This window comes from Myiozetetes cayanensis, unplaced genomic scaffold, assembly GCF_022539395.1.
Source record: "Myiozetetes cayanensis isolate MyiCay16 unplaced genomic scaffold, myiCay2020 scf6-25, whole genome shotgun sequence".
NCBI lineage: Eukaryota > Metazoa > Chordata > Aves > Passeriformes > Tyrannidae > Myiozetetes > Myiozetetes cayanensis.
This window is the reverse complement of record NW_026087853.1, coordinates 15,206,682-15,227,226: the sequence shown is the minus strand read 5'-3', so window position 1 is coordinate 15,227,226 and position 20,545 is coordinate 15,206,682. Positions and strand designations below refer to the sequence as shown.

At 37.6% G+C, this 20,545-nt stretch overlaps 1 protein-coding gene across 2 annotated transcripts in view; it reads right to left on the bottom strand.

The window, feature by feature from the left end:
- NRDE2 (NRDE-2, necessary for RNA interference, domain containing) overlaps positions 1–19,742 on the bottom strand; it is a 31,323-nt gene extending 11,581 nt beyond the window's left edge. The window contains exons 1-8 of one of the 2 annotated variants that reach the window (XM_050335348.1): positions 19,623–19,742; positions 14,086–14,194; positions 12,098–12,319; positions 9,862–10,011; positions 7,011–7,473; positions 6,414–6,816; positions 2,773–2,906; positions 609–729 (exon numbers count right to left, since the gene is read on the bottom strand). In XM_050335348.1, coding sequence (XP_050191305.1) covers positions 609–729; positions 2,773–2,906; positions 6,414–6,816; positions 7,011–7,473; positions 9,862–10,011; positions 12,098–12,319; positions 14,086–14,194; positions 19,623–19,701 — 1,681 coding nt within the window. In that variant the 5' untranslated portion in view covers positions 19,702–19,742. The remainder of the gene's footprint in view (positions 1–608; positions 730–2,772; positions 2,907–6,413; positions 6,817–7,010; positions 7,474–9,861; positions 10,012–12,097; positions 12,320–14,085; positions 14,195–19,622) is intronic. The other variant, XM_050335349.1, reaches the window with a different exon arrangement.
- Positions 19,743–20,545: the final 803 nt, after the last annotated feature.

Here is a 20,545-nt window from a genome sequence, read left to right as displayed (position 1 = left end):
GCTGTAGACCAGAAGACAAGGTGAGACTAAGCAGCAGAGAGGCATTTTCTGCGTCCCTGCCCACCCAGAAGCACTCCAGGCAAGTGAAAATGCAATTCCTTCATTTTATGCATCACAAAGAGAAAGGAAAGGTTTTCCTCCTATTTCTACTATATCTTTGCTTAACAAACTGAAATCTGATTCTAGAAATAAAATCATTAATCTAGGTATCCTTGAGGCAACTATCATCTAATAATATAATTCCACCTCATCTACCAATATGCTGAAAGGGTCTTAAGCAAAGTAGATTCCTTTCACTTTTGGTGGGTGTGAGTCTCTACTGGCTACTCGCACCTTTAGCCTTTTCAGCACAGAGTGGAAGATAGGCCATCCTCTGCCTCAATTCTCATCCTAGGAAGAACAGCAATATTCCATAAACAATATTGTACAACATTCAACACATACTATTGCCTGTAAAGTGTGATACACATTATCTTAATCTCCATAAATATTTTTAAAATATTTGTATTTGTATACAAAAACATGAGAAGAAACAGCTTATATCATTCTAATCAAAATGTTTAGGAGAACATATGGACATAAAAGTACACATATTGACACACACATACCATCCTTAAGAGCAACCCATCCACCCTTTTCTTGTTGGTGCATCCATGCTTTCCAGCCTCTTGCTCCTTTTTCTCCAATTCGTGGTTCTCCACTATCCCAAAAAGGTTCAAAGAATTCCACCTGTTGTTTCAGGCAGGGGCAGCCAAAACAAAATGTACAGAAAAATAATTTTTACTGCTGTACAAATATCACCTGAGTCAACTTAGGTTTTCCAGACCGTACAAGCACCTATCTGGGTGCAAAATCTGAAGACTTTCTGCTTAAGAGTCTGAAGAAGACTGCTGTTTTAAGATTCAGTAGGGACAACTGAGTACTTCAGTCATGCCTGTGGCACATAAGGACTGTCATCAGCTCTTATTGTGATTGTTTTTAAAGGTATTAGGCTTTAAAGATAGCAAAATACTTTTGCTATAATAGCCTAATGTCCTATATGGATCCTTCAAGAATAAAGATCCAAAGTCCCCAAAGTGTGGCTTTCAGATCCCAAATCTCCCCTCCTCCCTAACTTCCATGGAACTATGAAGATTTTGGCTAAAGGAATGATAACTGAATCACCCACCTATGGTCAAATCAAAATGTTACAGCTGAACATTAATATGACTTGACTAAGAACAAGAGGAGAAGATCAGTAAGGCCCTTCATTTCTCAGATTTCAGGGTGGTCAATAAGGTCAGGGTACTTCCCAGTGAATCAGAAGTCCAGGGTTCTAGTCCTGACTCTGTCACTGCCTCTATGCCATCAGTCATCTCTAGCTCCATCAATTCCTCCCCTGTTTTGTATATCCTTAGCTCTAATGACCATCTCTCTCCTATTACGTGCTTCTGTTGAGTACCAACTCTTAGTCTGGACAATGAGATGTGACTGTTAATACAACTATTAACAATAAAATTTACTCTAAGAAAAATCAAGCATCAACACATTAGAAAATGCACAGCTTACAGCAACTGCAAAATCTAATTCTGCTCCTCATGGATTTATTCTTTGCTTCAAGTGAGAAAGTGAACTGTGAAAACAGTACAGAAACAAGTAATTCCAGACTGAGTCATAATGCTTCTACAAGAGAGCAGAATGTGTGATCAGCTGTAAATCTGGCATTTTCCTCTTTTCAAGAACTGCACTTTCCAACCAAAACAATGCCCTTTTAAATCAAGGTCCCTTTTCATCCTGCTTTAAGATTTTTTAAATACTACAGACAATCTTGAAGTTTTTCAAATGACTGGAACTATTACTCTGTATACGTGTATCTGTGCAACTATATCAAATCCCACATGATAGCTATGACTGGACTCTAAAATTTTGGCTCTTTAAGAAGATACCACAATTAATTAACCTTTAAGATTGCTCCATTTGTGGGTAACAGCACTAACAGAACAGAAATGGAGTCTCAATTGTGGTGTCTGGGGAAAAAGGTGAGATAATGCAAACAAATTCAATTTTTGTTCTCTATGGTACCCCAGCTCCCTACCAGTCCTTAAAAATGAAACAATTCCTAACAGTTCAGTGGGATGATGCTAATGGCATCTAAATATTAACTTACTTGTTATTATTGGGGTGCATGCCCAACATTCTCCTGAGCAAATTAAGAGAAAAACAATTTTCTACTTCAGCATTTAACATTTAACACAATATGCTGAACAGAATTACATGGGTTAAATAAAAGGCACTCGAAAGCATAAAGTGTTCCTAACATGGGCATCAAATTAAAGAAAACAAGTAACAGACAACCTAAGAAATTTTTGCAAGAACTGCACAGAAGAAAAAGATTTTAGGTCATCTCAGATTTCTCCATCAACAGTAACAAAACATCAGCATTTCTGAGGAAAAGAAGCAGGGCAAGTGCTAACTAGACACAGACATAAGTCAGCTAGCTCTATTTTTTCCTATTTTTTCTATTTTTATTTTTTCATCTTTAATTAGAAAAAAAGAAGACATGAAATGACTAGTTATCACACTTGTACTATAAACAGCAGAAGTAGCCATTTGGCCTGCAGTTCCAGAGGATCCACAAGCATTTTTTCCATGAAAGCATCACCTTGAAGGATCACTAAGTAAGTTGTTACCCAAAATATTTCCCTATGTCCTTAAAAATGCATCAACATTTTCCTGGTACAGCATTCTCTGTAATACATAAAGACACACACCCATTTAAATGGAAATTGCTACCTGTCCCCTTGTTGGCAGATCTTTTACACTGTCAGGTTTAAAGAAGGTGAAGTCAATCAGAGCCTGAAACAAAGACACTGCTTTCTCAGAATGGCCAGCCTGTCTCAGAAAGTGGCACTGCTGAATAAATATAGCTGTAAAGTAAAGAAGATAAAATTTTAGTATTTCAAATTAATTTTGTTGAAAAATATTTTATTACAGCCCACATATACAAAATACATACATGAAGTGCTGTAGTGCATAATTGTTTTGGAACAGTATCAAAATCCAAAACACAAGCACAAATGCCTGTCAAAACTGTCACAGTTAACTTTAAGACTGCCCACTTTAAATGTACCAAAGCAATGACTTTTTATTCATGCTAGACATGCACTGTCCTCATTGATGAAAAAGATAGACACAATGGTCCCAATTTCAGCATATTCAACATCTGTCAATGGGTCACAGCCCTCTCTGAAGATGCTGGGCGTTATCACAATGAACATAGCAGCTGATAACTACAAAAATCCTCTTTGCCTCAGTTTTGCAGGACATGGTTACATAGGTAATATATCACTTTCATTCCAACTGTCATTCCCTTTTTCTTTACCTTTATATAAGACCTGAATTAAGAGTATTACTGTTTAAAAGTAGAGAAGAGCTCTAATGCTTGCTCTCCAACAAATTTTATTTGTAGTCACTGCCATATCTCTACTGCATACTGAGCCTCAGTCACAGCTCAAAAATGGGAGCAAAGCCACAGTTTTTCTAGTCATATATTTGCAATGAGAGTCTTAAATGAAAGAACTGGAAAATAACAGGTATTATAAACATCTCTGTTACCAGGCAGCTCAAGAACATTTCAAAGATACTTAATCACTCCAAATTACACTCCAGTCTTAACAGAACAGAGGTTGTTCAAAAATCAAATTGCTTTAAATCATAATCTTAATTGGCTTGCAAAAAGAAACCCAAAACCCATAAATAAAGACTTAAATAAATCACCGACAGCTTTGAACCCAGTTCTTCAAAAACTTTTTTCTTCACTAAATGCACAGGCTTTGGAGGGTTTTAAACAATCAAAATATTTATGTGTCTAGATACACATATGCAACAATATAGTTTAGAATCAACTGCTCCTAAAGATCCTGCTATTTTTTAATAAGAAGTGGAAAAGAATTTAGTCCTTTCACCTGTATTGAGATGTACATCAGATGTGTGCACATAAAAACTTGAATTCAGCTAGAATATACAAACCAAGCATTTAATCCAATCTTTTTCTGCAAAGCCAATGATTGTTTCCAATAACAGACTCTGAGATTTCTAAAGATATTTAGACAACTAAAACACTTATTAAGTATATAACAGAATCTTCCAAAGTATTTTCATCAATTTAGGCACTGTGTTCAACTGACACTGAAAAAGCTGTCCTTTCCTAGTCTTAAAGCTTCAAAGAGATGAACTTTGATTAAAAGAGTCTGGATGTAGAGAATATCTCACCAGGATTTGCTGCCAAACTGGTGCCAAAAATAAATTACAGCATAAGATTTTCTGCATTATAAAAAAGAAAACGATATTTGAAGAAATGCAAAGATCAGCATTTTCTTTGTGGTAAAAGCTGAAAATAAAATGAATATATACTTAATTCAGTCCAGGATCCTAAGACACTTCTGCAGTGAACTGACTTAAAAGATAAGGATGTTTCTTCCCAACCAGTAGGTATAATTTGAAAAACAGGATTCCCTTTACACAGCAACATTTGAGAATGCTTTATCTTTATCTGATTAACAATTCCTACTAAATTTAAAGTGTTATAAACTTTTATCTCAAAATTTATGTAAAAGCTGATCTATCATTTTAAATTCAGCTTTACCTTTCTTAAATCTCATGTTAAAAAAAAAAATCCACCTATTCCAAGTAGATAGTGTTATGTACCGACTTGAACACCAGATGGCACAGTGTGCTGCTATTTAAAATTAGAGCTCTTACACTTTGTCCTTAGCAAAGGTCAAAGGTTGAAGATTCAAGCCTACTGTGTATCTATACTGCTACTCATCATAATTAATTTGTGAAACAATCTATCTTAAAGAACAGTCTGCTAATCTTCCTAACCGACAGTTAAAACTCAGCCCAAAATTATTTAGCTGAGTCATTAATAAAGAAATCTCAAATTAAGAAGTCTCCCACTGGAATTTTCTCTACTTCAATTATATGAATTCCAAAGGGGAAAAATAAAATACTTGACAATGTTCATAAAAAATCACTGTAGGCTTAATACAGAACAACAGGAAGTTATCTGTGTTTCTGTTCCACTCCTGAAGTTTTCATTTTAACCTATCTATGGACACTGCCAGAACAAAGTACTTTGAAAAACATCAACCTAATATTAGCTACCTAGTTAAAGGAATTCTATTAAAAAAAAATAAAATCTCATAGCAGTTGACAAACAGTATTTAATGAGTCACATATGTTCAAATGTGTGAAGGGAAACAAAATTAAAGAAAAAACTTCCTGCATCCAAAAATAGATTCTGAATAAAACATTTGTCCCGAGAATCATTTATCATGGTTAGTGCACAAAGTGACTGAAGTGTTGGAAATCAGAGACAGTGGAAGCAACTAGAAGCTATCAGGCTGTATAATATCCACCTGCCAGTAGAGGATCTTTCATTTGCAGCACTTTTTCCAGTGCTTGATCCAAGATGAATCAGTCAAAGACCGCATGAGATCTGAACACCTGAAACTAATTTGTAAACCCCGCATCTCAACCTATAAATCCAGACTGGACACTGCATAACAGACAGCAACATTGCTCAAACAGCAGTTACAGGACTCCAATAAAAACAAGAGGTCACACATTTTAAAGAATGGACTCTTTCATCATAGTCTCTTGTAGATCAAAAAAAAATTTTTAAAAGGAAAAAAAAAGGCAAAAATATTCATGATGACATAAATATTCTGCCCTCCTCAGTGTATTTGTTGATTAATAATCATGACGACACTTCAAGGTAGAGAAGCAAAACTGAAACGGGATAGGCCATTTAGCTCCAAATTAAATTTAAAGACCATGCCAGAACTGAGTATGAACTCATTTCTTCCCTGGATCCACTCCAGCATCCTAACCATCTGACTAATTTTCCTTCCACGGATAATTATATAATAAAGTGGTAGATATATGCATAGAATAAATACAAAAGGCATGATCACATGGTATCACAGTTCAGAATTCTCCATTTACAAACTGGGATGCTCAAGAAAATTTCACATCAGACTTGCCATGTCCCTTCTCTTTTCTGGATTAAAGCAACTAGCTGTAAAACTTTTGAACAAGAGGTAATTGTGGTTTTTTTTCACAAGCCACCCTTTCTAAAGCACATCCCTCGGCTGTTGGCTGCAATTCTCCAGTCCTGACACTGCAGTATAAACCACTCAGCACATTGGACTTTACTGGATGCTGTATCATAAACTCTCCTGGGGAAGAAAAAGATCTGCTATATCCATATTTGGTTGGAATATCTCCTTTAATTCTCAGCTAAGAAATCAGGATGCCAAGCATTCTGAAGAGAAGACAAGCTTCACACAACACAAAGGAAAGTCTATTCTTAATGTCATTAGCTCCTATGAAGACAATCTGACCAAAATATGAAACAGAAAGAACCTTACCCAGCATGGCTTCTTCTGTGCCAGGCAGCAGAGGATGGGATACCATGCTGCCATCCTGTACAGCTGCCAATGTTGTCAAACATTTTCCATAGAGACTATTGATTTTTGAAACAGAAAAGGTAGTGAACTGGCTTTGACAGAACAGAAGGTATTTCTTCCACATCTCTGGATTATTGGGATGTAAGAAAATTAGTTTCTGCCATTCTTTGATTAAAGCTGGTGGTTCCCAGAACTCTGTGCAAAGCTTCAGCCTGGCAAGTTTCAGATCAACATTACTGGGATTACTTTCAATTGCCCTCTCTAAAATAGCCAGTTTCTTTTCTAAGATTAACTTGAGTGATTTTCTTCTTACTTCCTGCTCTCCCTTACTGGCATAAGGGCTAGGTCCTCTCATTAATTCATCCTAAAACAAAAAGAAAAATCATTACAACATTAGGAAGAATCATCACTAGAATCACATGATGATTTTTGTGAAGATGAGTTAACAGCTCATTCTTCATCAAAAGAAGATATACAGTCCTAAACAAATTAAATTACAATATAATGTTCATGTATTTATTACTTATAATAAGCAACAAGGTCTGTTAGAATACATACCTGAAAAGAAACAAATTCCATCCAAGCATTAATATCTCTTGGGTTTTCTCTGACTTTCTTGTTATGTTCTTCCACTTTTGTCATAAGGATGGGGTTCATGTTTATCCTAGGCTCTTGAATTGCTTGCTGTGTATTTACAGACTCGTTGTCTGCACTCCTGTGCCCTTTTCCTTGTAGCCATTCTGCAGTTGATGGATCATAAATCCCAAGAGGATTTACCTCCGCTGTGTCAGAATAATCATCAGTTTCTGCTTGGGAAACTGGTATAAAAGCAGGTGGGTCAGATGGACAATCTTTATTGCAAACAGGAATCCCATCTGTGTTCAGCATCTTCACATTGTTCTTTGTAAAGTAGCGCTCAGGTCGAATCTGTACTTGCTTCTTTTTCGATGCAGAACTGTCCCAGGTTATACACTGTTTCTTTGCATCTATGCCAAGGCAGGACTCTCCTCTCCTTTTATATCTTAAATGGGAAAATACAATTAAACATATTTTAAAATACACATCAGAAAGAACACCTCCTTTTTGAAAGCAAGCATGGAAGAAATGCTTTCATTCAAATTGACCCAAACATATGCATAGATCTTCAAAAGTTTAAGAACCTGGTAACTTTCTGCTTATTTAAGACTTCAGTTTATGAAGTCTTAACTCGCCAGTTTATGTCATCACACTTTTAATATCATACTAAGCTTCCTCTGACTTCAACAATATCTGTCATACACAAGTAGAAGAAAAAACTTTTTTCTTCCTATCATTTTAAGCCAAGTAGAACCTGGAGAAAGAACAACATACAACACCATTTAGGGCTACTTATTTGAAACTGAAAATTAGACAGCATTAGTTCAGCCCAGTAATTTCTTCCTATGTCCCTAAGCTTCTGTCCATTTTATACACCAAAAAGCAGACAGGGGTGTGAAGAGAAAAGTCCACATTCATAAAGGCCACAGTACTCCTATGTATCAAGAAAGGAAAATACCACCTTCAAATATTACCAAGAATGTAATTTCAGTGGCAGATATAGTGATGTGTAATGCTAAAATAATATTTTCATCTCAGAAAACAGCTGATAATCCACAGGTATTGGATATTTGCAATTTTATTGCAAAGGTATATAACACTACAAAAATATAACCGATAAATTGTCCTTCCTCCAAATAATTATATACAGCATTATTTAAACACAGTAATATTATTTAAATACAGAAAACAATTTTCAGGAAAATCAGGAATTGTGCATACACAATGCTTGGGTCAAGTGCAGGCTCCTTTAGATGGGCTTCTGTGTTAATGCAGGGAAATGTTCTGAAGAGTCATCATAGTACCAGTAACTAAGGATGTTGAACGTTCAATTTCATCTACACTAATTTGAAATGCAGCATTGCGTAAGACACACACATTCTGGAACAATGTCTGGGTGACTGATCTTTCACTGAATCTGTTTGCTAAGAAAGTACCTGTACCTTTCCTTTTTTTTTTTTTTTTTACAAGGTTATCAAACTAATCAGTACCCTCATTTCCCTTTCAGACATAAAAAGAGAACAACAGAGACCAAAAGGGGTACTCACCCAAAGATGATCTATAACACAACCTGGGATTCCTGACCTCAAATCACGCCTTTGAATCTGACCCATTCTGCCACCACCAGATGGCAGTTCTACAAAGTCACATGCCTGCAGTTTGCTACATAGAGAATGCTTTTAGAAACAATGAAAATCATGCACTTTACATCCATTGTTTAATGCTATCTTTTGCCTTTTAAAGTATTTATCCAAGAATCATAGAATGTTTTGAGTTGGAAGGGACCTTACAGATCCAATCCCATGGACAAGGACACCTTCCACTAGATCAGGTTGCTCAAAGCCCCATCCAACCTGGCCTTGAACACTTCCAAGAATGGGACAACCACAACTTCTCTAAGCAACCTGTTCCAGTCCCTCACCACCCTCACAGCAAAGAATTTCTTCCTAATATCCAATGAAAACCTACTCTCCTTCAGTTTAGAGCCATCGCCTCTTGTCCTATCACTACATGCCCTTGTAAAAAGTCCCCCTCCATCTTTCTTGTAGGCTCCTTCAGGTACTGGATGGAGCCTTCTCTTCTCCAGGATAAACACCCCCAGTTCTCTCAGCCTTTCCTCACAGGAGAGGTGCACCCTCTATAATCAACTTGGTAGCCTCCTCTGGACTCACTCATACAGGTCCATGTCCTTCCTGTGCTGGGGACCCCAGAGCTGGATGCAGCACTCCAGGTGGGGTCTCACCAGAGCAGAGCAGAGGGCAGAATCCCCTCCCTCGACCTGCTGGCCACACTGCTTTTGATGCAGCCCAGGACACGTTTGGCTTTCTGAGCTGTGAGTGCACATGGCCAGCTCATGTCCAGCCTCTCACCAGCACCCCCAAGTCCTCAGCAGGGCTGCCCTTGATCTGTTCATCCCCCAGCCTGGACTGACAGCAGGGGTTGCCCTGACCAGGAGCAGCACCTTGCACTTGTTATATCTCATGACATTTCTATGGACCCACTTCTTGAGCTTGTCCAGGTCCCTCCGGATGGCATCTTGTCCTTCAGGAACGTCAACCGCACTGATCACCTCGGTGTTGGCAAACTTGCTGAGGATGCGCTTGATCCCTCTGTCCATGTCATTGATGAAGACATTAAATAGTAGCACTGGTACCACTACAGATCCCCAAGGGACACTTGACATTGGCCCAAAGGCAAGTCAAATTCTGAAATAAACTATTCAGTTGTCTGTTCTCATCTTCTATATAAAAATGTCACAGCCACACTCAAATTAATGAATCACAAGATAGCGACTCTGATAGTTTGAATACCAATAGAAAACAACACTTGGTACCTTGCTATGTCCCCACGATACAAGGACTTGTAGGTCCAGTTTCCAGGGTCTGGTTTCTTGTCTATTCTGAAGGCGTCTGCTGTGAAATCCTGGACATCATCGAGCCAAACAGAGCGACTGCTGGTAAGATTTGATGTTTTCTTACCTAGGCTGCAAAAAAAGAGGAGGATATTCTAAGCACGTGTGCACATATCCAGCATTTATAAACCCCAGGAAACAGTATATTTCTGTAGTTCATAACTAATAATTTAATAACTAATAATTTAATAACTAACAATTTAATAATGAATAATTTAATAACGAATAATTTAATTTTCTCAAAGGCATGCTACGTGATCCACTATCTCACAGTCAGTCCCATGCTTGGAAAAAAACAATTAGAAATACACTAATCAGACCATCAAACCAAAACACTCCTTGCACTTCCAAAAACTGAATTTATAATTCGGAAAGATAAACAGATTTAACCAATCAATCCAATCAATTGCCTGGCAAACTATAACCAAAAAGCTTTATATTACTACTTCTAAAATTTACTTTTGTCTTAGTAAGATGTGACAATTAAGAAAAAGAGGACAATCTGTAAGAGGATTAATTACACTGATTAGCTGTAATTCTACCCATGCATTTGATAAAACAGTGTGCATCAAAGTAGTTTCTGGTTTACAATTATACAAAAGAACTTAAGTGGAAATTGCCACCTCCCTCTGAGCTGTAGACAACTAGGAACTTCCAATATGAATTCATGGTACAAATACGTGAGTTTTAGAATCTTGAGATGTTTTCTAAAATTTCACAAGACCATTCATATTTAGAGCAATTTTGTGGTTCATATTTCAAAACCAGTCTCTTGAAAATTCAAATTCTCTCAGCACCAACAATTTATGGAAAGAAGTAAAAATAGACACCATGAAAGAATTTCAACAATTTCACTTAGGCAAAGCATAGGCTGGTTGGTCCAATGTAGCAAACAGTTTATGGACCACGTCCAGACACCCTTCCAGCAAAAACAAGTAATGGGACAGAGCAGAATGATTTTAGCAACCAAATGATTTTTACTGTCCTTCCTGACAGGCAGCCTGAGCCACCCCAAGCCAACTAGAGAGTTCTCATAAAGGAGGAGGTGAGTGCGGCTACAGATGTCAGACAACACCTGCAGTACTGCTGCCAGGCTTCCACAGGGAATCAATGTTACAAGCCCTTGGCACAGACACGTGCCCACAAACCTGTGCGTTTAAGCTCCTCGTTCATCTGCCTTGAGAAAAGTAGGAAACTGGGGGAAAGTCAGAGACTACCTGGACTATCCCCAGTTGTAACAAATCCTCAATGTCACCAAATCCTCATCCCCAGGAGTAGTTGCAATGCTGTGAATTAGAGCCAGAGCTGCTGATGCCAAAGAAAACACGGGAACTAGGCAATCAGAGAGAGGCAAAATGGCTGCTCAAGCCAGCAAACGTCATGAGAGCCAGGGAACGGTGGCACACAGCCAGCTGGATAGCGACACTTTGAAATGCTCAAAACCCAACAGCCTGAGAAAAGCACAGCCAGGTATGCCCAACCTGGATACTCAGTGCATTCACAAAACCTCTTTCGCTGCTCAAAGATCATAATAGTCACTACATCTCCACTAACTACACAGGACTTTAGAGCTCCTGGAATTAACAAAGTAGATCTAACAAAATAATTTCAATTGTTCAAATACCCTTATAGATGTACTACAAACAGGAAGTATGAAGAACACACAGCAATAAATGCCTGCATATAAAAGAAATGTTAAATCATACAACAAACTTTGTCTTAATATCAAAAAAAGGAAACATTAACTCTGTGGGGAGGAGGTTATATTACAAGGCAAACCCTACCATATATTAAAAGTTCTGCACTAATTAAGAATGTTTAATGTAATCCCACTCCGAACTCTCCTAAAAGAAGATCCATGAAAGGAAACAAGATGCTTATAAAAACTTAACATATGCCTCTACATGTCTTTAAAAATTTATTTTGTTACCACTATATCATGCTTTGATCTGCACAACAGTACTTCAGTGAATATTTTAGTCACAGTTTTTCAATATGATTACAAAAGTGGTTCTAAATCTACTTTCATTGCTCTGAATGCGGGCTTAGTCATATACAGCTTAGAAAAAACGGTCAACTAGTGTTAAGAATTTCAGCTGAAGAGACAAGTACAGGAATTTACATCTTGCACAGGGGTAATAAATGGATATATACTTACTTTGCTGCTGCTTCCTTTTCACCATTTCTGCCACTTCCTTTGTTCTTGATGTGCTTACTGTCCACGTCCGATTCGCTGCTACTGGAGTCCCCTTTGGTTTTCCTTTTTGTCTTCTTATAGTGGTGATGCTTTTTCTTTTTTTTTTTCCTTTTCTTACTTCCCTGTTTCAGACTCTCATCTGTATCACTTTCTCCTGACAAGTCAGATCTTGAAGAAGTCCTGCTGGGAAAAAAGTACATACATCTATGTATACCTATATATCCAAGTAGTAAAACTGTTAAGAAACAGCACCATAAAAAAGTTCAGAACCTTTTACCCTTTACCTTTACTTTCCCTGTATTTTTTAGAGAAAGTAGCAGTAACAAATATAATGAAAGTGATATAAATCTGTATTAAATAACAACAGTATTTTTCAGCTGATGGAATTACTGACAACCAGTCTTAACAATTTAATTGTCATGGCATTTTGATGTGTGATCTGTATAAACATCCACCTGTTAACACTGTCGAAGTAAAGAAGATGACTGAGCTGATAAAATTTCCTAAATTCACAAAACAACTTAGGCCAAGCTAAAAGACTGAGAAATCTTTCAGGTGAGCTGTTTCTTTATGACTTCTCTAAGAAATATCAAAAACACACTTTTAAAATCACTTCCAGATTAGAAATCCAAATCTCACCAATCAAAGTACAACTTTTTATGACTACTGAACTACTGTTATCATATAACATAATAACACTACATGCAACAGACAACTGACTGAGAGATCAAAAAAAAGAGACAGTTTTGGCAAAATACAGGTATACCACTGTATATACCATGTACACTCCCATACTTAATTATTAAATGAATAATGAAGGTCTTCTCTCTCCCTTCATTAAAGCACAACCCCTTTTCAAACTTTTTTTTCTGCAATCTTCCAATGCAAGAAAGGAGTGTTAAGTCTCAGTATTCCTAATGTCATCATGGCTCAACAAAAGAAACTGCACCGTTTCAGAAGTAAGGCCTCTCAAGTAACAACCTTCACATAATTTTTTTAAAGGACACTAAGAAAAAAGCAGCCACAGAAGAACCATTAGCAGGCCTTAAAAACAAACACACACACTCCTGCAAAACAAAAAAACAAAACAAATCCCCCTAAAACCACCAACTGGGTTGGAGCAATTAGTTTTTATGGAACTGAGATAAAACTGATTAGTTTTTATTAATCCAAGTACCCTAGCAATAGGCAAAAAAATAAAAAATTTCTCTGCACATTATTTTTTATGGTGGGTTTATTATTTCATTCTATCTGAATGGTAATTTGCAAAATCCCTAGTTTTATGACATTAAGTCCTGAAAAGATTTGAAGAAATCTATGCAGAATATAGGACTGATAAACAGAACACTGATTGCATTTCAAACACACAATACATGTAAATGCAATGTATTAAAACTAGTTCTTCAGCAGATGTGGTTGCTAAAAGATCATTTTCGCAAAAGAATATAATCAGTCACTTCAGTGATCAGCATGTTCTACAGCCACACAACCTGATACATGTAGTATTTTATCAGTTCACATCTTCAACTTTTTTTTTAAAGTAAAAAACTCAACTCTGAAATGGTTGATTTCTCTGGTTTCCACAGAGAAGTCACAAAGATGATGCTCAATCTTTACATTATTTCAAGGGTCACTTAGGACATTCAAAAGCTAACGAAGAATCATGACTGCTCGGTTCCCTTTCAATTCTGAAATAACAATGATTTAAATGCAGCCCTGAGAAAAAGAAAATTGGAATGTAATTGCATAAGTACAATTTCTCATTATTTTAAGTTAAAGGACATGGAAGCATTATTCATACTTTTATACATGACTCAGTTCAGGCCTTTTTAAATACTGAATAGTAGAATGAAAAGCAGCTTTTAGCTCCTGATTTTGGTCTCATATAACAGAAGATAAGCAGGACAAAAGAAAGAGGCTATTTTAAAAGACACCGAAGTACAGTCTACCTTTTTAGTGGTGATTTTTCAGGAATGAGATTGGCAACTTCTGTAGTGCGCTGGTGCAGTAATAGTGCATCTTCTGTAGAGAAGCTCGGGTTACTCAACCAGTCTAATTCTGCAGGTAAAGAAAAGTGTGAGATCAATACAAATTAGCTTGCTACGCTTCTTTTTAAGTTGGGGTTTAATATAGTCAGCAGACAGCTCAATTCACAGCAAATGTCACTAAGTCATGTGTGATAATTGAGCACACTGGAAAGCAGCTCAAGAAATTTCCATTTAGTATATTTTATACACAGTTCTACACTTTAGAAAAATAATCTGTCCAATATTAATTTTTACCACTTAAAAATGTAAACTTTATTTTTATACTCTATAAATTTATGTTATGTATAATAAGACCACCTACTATATAATGCATTTAATATTATATGTTACTTATAATATACATTACTTTTAATATACTATATACAATTTAGTATAGAAATATTTACATAAAGACTAAAATTAAAGAAACTACAGAAAGGCATAATTAAATGAAAGGTGTAGTTAATGAATGCAATACAATTTATACAAACTAACAAAAGTGTACTTTACCCACGGTACAGGAAATATTCTTAACATGATTTTATGGATAGGAACACCCATTGCTGATAAGAATACCCAAGTGTTTTATAGAAGGTCAAAAGAACTCTAACCACTGAAATACCATTAGACTTCTCACTAGTGTGAAAGAAGGGCTATTTGATTCTAATTTTGATACATTAGTTAGCATTAAGCATTCTGCATCTAGATCTCAGCCATTTCAGACATCAGATAAGATCAGATACTGACAGGAAGCAAAGTGGGAATTTTTTGTCATAATTCTACTGATATTACAAGTTCTGTAACAATTTTCATAGAGATTTCATTTCTAGAATTCTTTTAAGTAGGTGAAATTTTCTCACACAATAAACAACAAAAGTTATTTCACGTAAGTACAGAATTTAACAGCAGCCTCTCCAGTGCCAGACTACTGGAGGTAACAACAAAAGGAACTAATTTGGCCTCCCTGCCTCTTCTCTATGCTCTTTACGATCATTTTTGCCTCAGTGTTCTTCCTGTCACACTCTTGTCTTTGTGCTCTTGACTACAGTGACCTCTACTCCTTAAACAGCATGAACTCATTGTATGACGAGCCATGTATCTCTCCTTCTCTCAAAGTATTTCTTTCACTAATACCCCTTCAAACCAAAATTCTTTCTTCTGTCTCAGGTCCCTGAATTATTGTGCACAAAAGGATTTAAAACGGAAGACTGCAATACAGTTTGTTAACCTAAATTAAACTCATCAAGAAGTACATTCAGTAAAGCAAAGCTCCAGTTTGTGTTTCCCAAGAGATTGCCTCTGTTACCAAAGGCCCCATGGGGACGGGTCACCTTCCCTGGCTCATCTTGAACCTCCACTTTTGTGCACAGGAGAACCTAAAATTCATGGCACTGTCAGGACCAAAATACATTTCCCATGATCACCCCAACCAGTAGGCTGCAGAACACCACCATGCACCATTTCCCAGTTCACCAAAACATAGGATAGAGACTGAAAAATAAAAATTCAACTGTATGATAAATATCCATATTATTGTGACTTTCTGCCTGCCAATTAGAACCACCAAACCTAAGGCAAACACGCTACCGTACTTTGTTGCAAATCAACAAGACAATTTTTTCCCCTTTCAGGAAAATACTCAAGATATATGAATGTAAAATTAGAATAAAAACTGAAACCTCAAAATTGCAATCCTTGCTTGCATATTTAAAATATCACAAAAATCTACTTTTTAATTTCAATTAATCCACTCTGGCATAATCGCCTTTATTTTTGATGTGTCTGATTTTAAAACTGTACATCTACCACAAAGCACCCTTCCAAAACCATGGCAAGATTAAAAGAGAAAGATTTATGCTGGATAATATCCAAGCAACATTTCACTTGCCTATCAAAATAATTATTCCCTCACAAAGTGTCATGCAACAATAAGTTAATTTCTTATTTCAATCCTGTAGGAGATGTAGCATTTTCCATGAAATACCAAAATGTTTCTCGTGGACAAATCTGTAACCATTATACAATTAAAATACAGAGGAGTTACAATAGTTCATACACCTGATAATTGCATAAGCAAATTAGAGGTGTTATTCACCATATATGTCATGCAGCATACTGAGTACCACTTTATACCTGAGGTTTTTGAGATACATCTATTAAATGTCATATTGATTTGAAAAATTACCTTCCTTACATTAAATTATTTCTGCTAATTTTGGTAATGCAGACAAGGTGTGCAGAAACACAGGAGTAAACTACAACCCTACAATGTTTTTCCTCTGGTCTTTACTAAACACAGTCAAATTCAGAGAAAGTACAATGGTTGAGAGCACTCCAGATTTCAGTAAATGCCACTAATCTGTGCAAAAATTTTATTTACAGAAATAAAAGACACATTTAATTCCCTTAAAAAAATAAATCCATCTTTGTTTTGATTTGCATTCTACTACCCAGATGGACCTAACAAAGCAGAAAAATGTACTGGTTGGCAGAGTCTCTGGTGTAAAGGTGTATCACATAACCACACAAAACTGCAACTTATTAGCTAGATAGACCTCCTTAAAACTATTGTATCTGTTTCAAATATATGCAAAACTTACCTAATTTGTCTTTGGCCAGATATCTGATTACCTACTTTCAGGCACAAAAATATTCTCCAGAGCCTTTGAGTTTCTCTTCTTTTTAATAAAACGTAATGTATAATAAATAATTTACTAGTATTGTTTTTATACAGAAATAAATTTATTGTAAGGTAGTTCTATACTGAGAGAGAGAGAGGTACTGAGAAAGTAGGTTGGTAGACAGATGCACAGTAAGCATGCATCAGATCCATTTCCAGAAGAAATTTGACTCAAATACAGAAAAACAGTAACTATTAGAAACAAACTTCCAAGATGTCATTTTCACTTAATTTTAGCTGAAAGAATCTGTTTTTCCCTTACAGATGTGAAGTCACTCACTAACTTGGTGCAATATGACTGCAACAGTTAGCGTAAGTAGAATAAGGTTTGGGTTTTTTTATATTTTAAGTTATTGTTTTAGGGCCTCCGAGGTCCTAAACTCACCTGGAGAAATGGAGTGAAAAACATTAATCCTCAGCCTGTGCCTATGCCTTGGTTCTATGTGAGCCAATAAGACCAAATTGCATCTTTAAAGCATTGAAGAATCACACTGCAAGAACCAACCCCTGTAGCACAGTCAATGGACCTCCATGGATACAGCAGGGAAATGTTCCGAATTCTCCAAGTACAGCATTTCATGAACAATTTAACTGAACTGACCTAATACTCAGACAGAACTGAACAATTTTTTCCATTATACAATATTCAAGTCCAAAACAGCTTGTAAATAATCTCAAGTGAACCAATTAGCTGGACACAAGCATTTCAAACATCACAATGCATTCCAAACTTCAAAACACTCTTCGCTTCTTTGGATTTTTTTTTCTTGTGGAATGTCTAAGAAGTTTATCATTTTTGCAGACCAAATTCATGTTCTTAAACATAAAGAATAAAAACATATAAAAGACCTATTTTGTGATAATATGCACTTGCTACTATTCTATTCTACTACCCACATTTATGAGCACAACAGTAGCAGCAATCCAATAGTTCTTTTTATACCTTCTCAAGCAAAAAAAAAAAAAAAAAAAAAAAAAAAAAAAAAAAAAAATTTACAGTGCATGTCTATAGACACCATTTTTAAGAGCTATACAAAGCCTTTTGTTGCCTTTCAGGACCCTGAAAATCTGCTTTCAGCAAAAATCACTGCATCGCCTGACCCACAGCATAGTTCAGACTGCAAAGTAATGGTGCACAAAATGCCTACTAATGTCAGCAGGGTTAATTATTACCACTGCTCTCCTCAGGGCTACTGATGAATTTGCAATTTATCTTCTATCAGAAACTAATTAAGTTTGACAACATACTTGTAAGAAACCATATGCAAAATCACAGCACTCAGGAGGCTGCTGCAACTCAGCAATCAGGCAGAACAGGCTGCTTCAGGAGGCACTTGTACTTTAGAAATGGTTTAGGAAGGTTTGTAAGAATATGAGACAGAGGTGGCTGGCACAATGAAACATGGCCAACATATTCATATTATTACTTCAACTTTTACAATAAAGCTATGAAGCAGTCCTAAGTGTCTGCTAAAGGCACTTCAGTTTTGCATAACATGTTAAAATCAACGCTCTGGGATTTCAGTATTATGATGGACTTTGACTTCACATCAGCTCTGAGCAAAGAGAACCATCTATCAGAGAGATACCAAAGTTGCCTGTCAAGTTCTCATAAGCTGAACGTGTGAAATTTGATATATGCCACCAGAAACGTGGTTCTGAGTTAATACTTAATTTTTATAACTTACACTAAAATGTCATCAACAACAAAGTAAAATATTGACTAAAATATAAACCAAACATATTTTATCAATTTCTTACACAAAAATATTCCAGTATATCAAAATGTAAGTCATAAACAGTGCTAACAACTGAAATCTGGATTCAAAAGTCAGTCTTACATCTTTTTCTGTATAATTTGATCTTCCAGACAGGTGGCCTGCAGCGACACAGACCACCTAAAGGCTAAATTCCGTGTTTTAAAATATAACCAAGGTCTTATTACCAGAGAATTTTTCTGTACCTCTGCCTGGCATAGCAACTCTTCTATTCCTAGAGGATGCAATCCGGGATCTTATTATGTCCACTACTCCCTACACCGAGTGTCATTACCAGAAAGATTCCTAAATGTGGCCAGAAGACCCCTGTACTGTAATACCATGAGGTGGTGATGCAGAACTGGTTAGAACAAGAAGTCAATCCGCAGCCTGAACCGCTAAAAGCATCAAAAACTTCACCATACAGACTGGACCAGATATACAAGAAATTTTGCCTAATTAAAGAATTCTCTTCATATTTCCCCTTGCTGTGGTGTCTAGAGAATAGATTTCAAGGGTGGTGGAAGCTAGTAAGCGAAAGGTTTAGTTCAAATCCTCTCCCAATAAAATAAACCTAGTAATCACTTCACTGCTTGGCAATACACCAGAAAGGGTTCTTTACTCATTTCATAAAAGTGTAACTTGTTAGACAGCAACCGCAACAATCAAAATGAGACACTCCTTATCATCTCACTCGTGAGACTGTCCCAAAAAATGTCGCTTAAAACTAACAAGGAAGGAACTCAGAAAACACTTTTTACATTATCCAAAGACAGTGGCAAAACAAAAAAACCAAACAACCAAGCCCAAACAAAACAGCAACAAATCAAAAGCCCCCGTGCCGCGCTCCGCAGCCTCCGGGGCCGACGTGCACGGCCCGAGGGGCCCAGGCCCGGCGGCGGCACCGCCTCCATGGCGGGGGCGGAGCGCGGGCCAGCACGGAGGCCAGAGTGGGCCCGGCGGCGTGCGTCGGGGGCCGCTGGAGGGCTGTTAGGGGAAACAGGGTTCTCCCAGGACTTTACCTTTCCTGGAGCCCTCGGTGCCGCCGGCGGGGCGCTCCCCGGGCTGGGCGGCCCCGGCGAAGGCCGGGAACAGCGCCATGGCCGGGCCGGCCGCCACCCGTCCCCACTGCTCAGCGCCACGATGGCGCCGCGGCGCAGAGCGCGCTGGGACATGTAGTTCTTCCGCCCGGCCCCAAAATGGCGGCGGGGCTGTGGTTGCTGGGGCAAGGTGGGCTGGACATCAGGACTGCTGCGGGCGCTCTCCCTTCTGCGGGCTGCCGGTATCGTGTATCCGCCGCCGTCACTGGCGCTGGAGGAGGGAACTGCTCGGGGAAGAGGAGGGATAGGGTTTCCAGAGTCAGCCCTTCCTTCGCACCACTCTTGTCCCTCATGGAATTCACTGGGATGGGACACCTCGGGACTGGAATGCCCATTTGTGTAAAGGATAATGCTCTGAGAGGCCGTGCGTGCTTTCTGTTGGTGGCCACTGTGTGCCTGGAGGCCCGTGTATCCAGACAGCCTGGATCAACATCGGCAGGGAAAGCACAGGGGAGAAATAACCTCCTGCCGCCGGGCCTTCATGGCTCCCCTGACAGGGAGGTCACCCGTGGTGTCAGAGCGCCCATGGGCCTGCCCTCCCCAAAGGAATTGGAAAAGTAGTTTTTTATGCTTTCACACTTTGCACCTTCTTGGGCAGTATGTTCCACTTTTAATTATGTCTTGTCTGAAACTATATTTTCTTTTTTTCTCAAGCCCACGGCCTGATTCTGGCATTGTGAGAAAAAAAAAGCACCCTATTAATTTTTTCTGCAAAATTTTATACACTGTTAATATACTTCAATATTCTCCTTTCTGGAGTGAAAAGTTCAGTCCCTTTTTTCTTTGTATATTAAAGCTACTCCATGATAGTCTCCTTGTTGAATTTCTTTAATTTTTCCAATTCC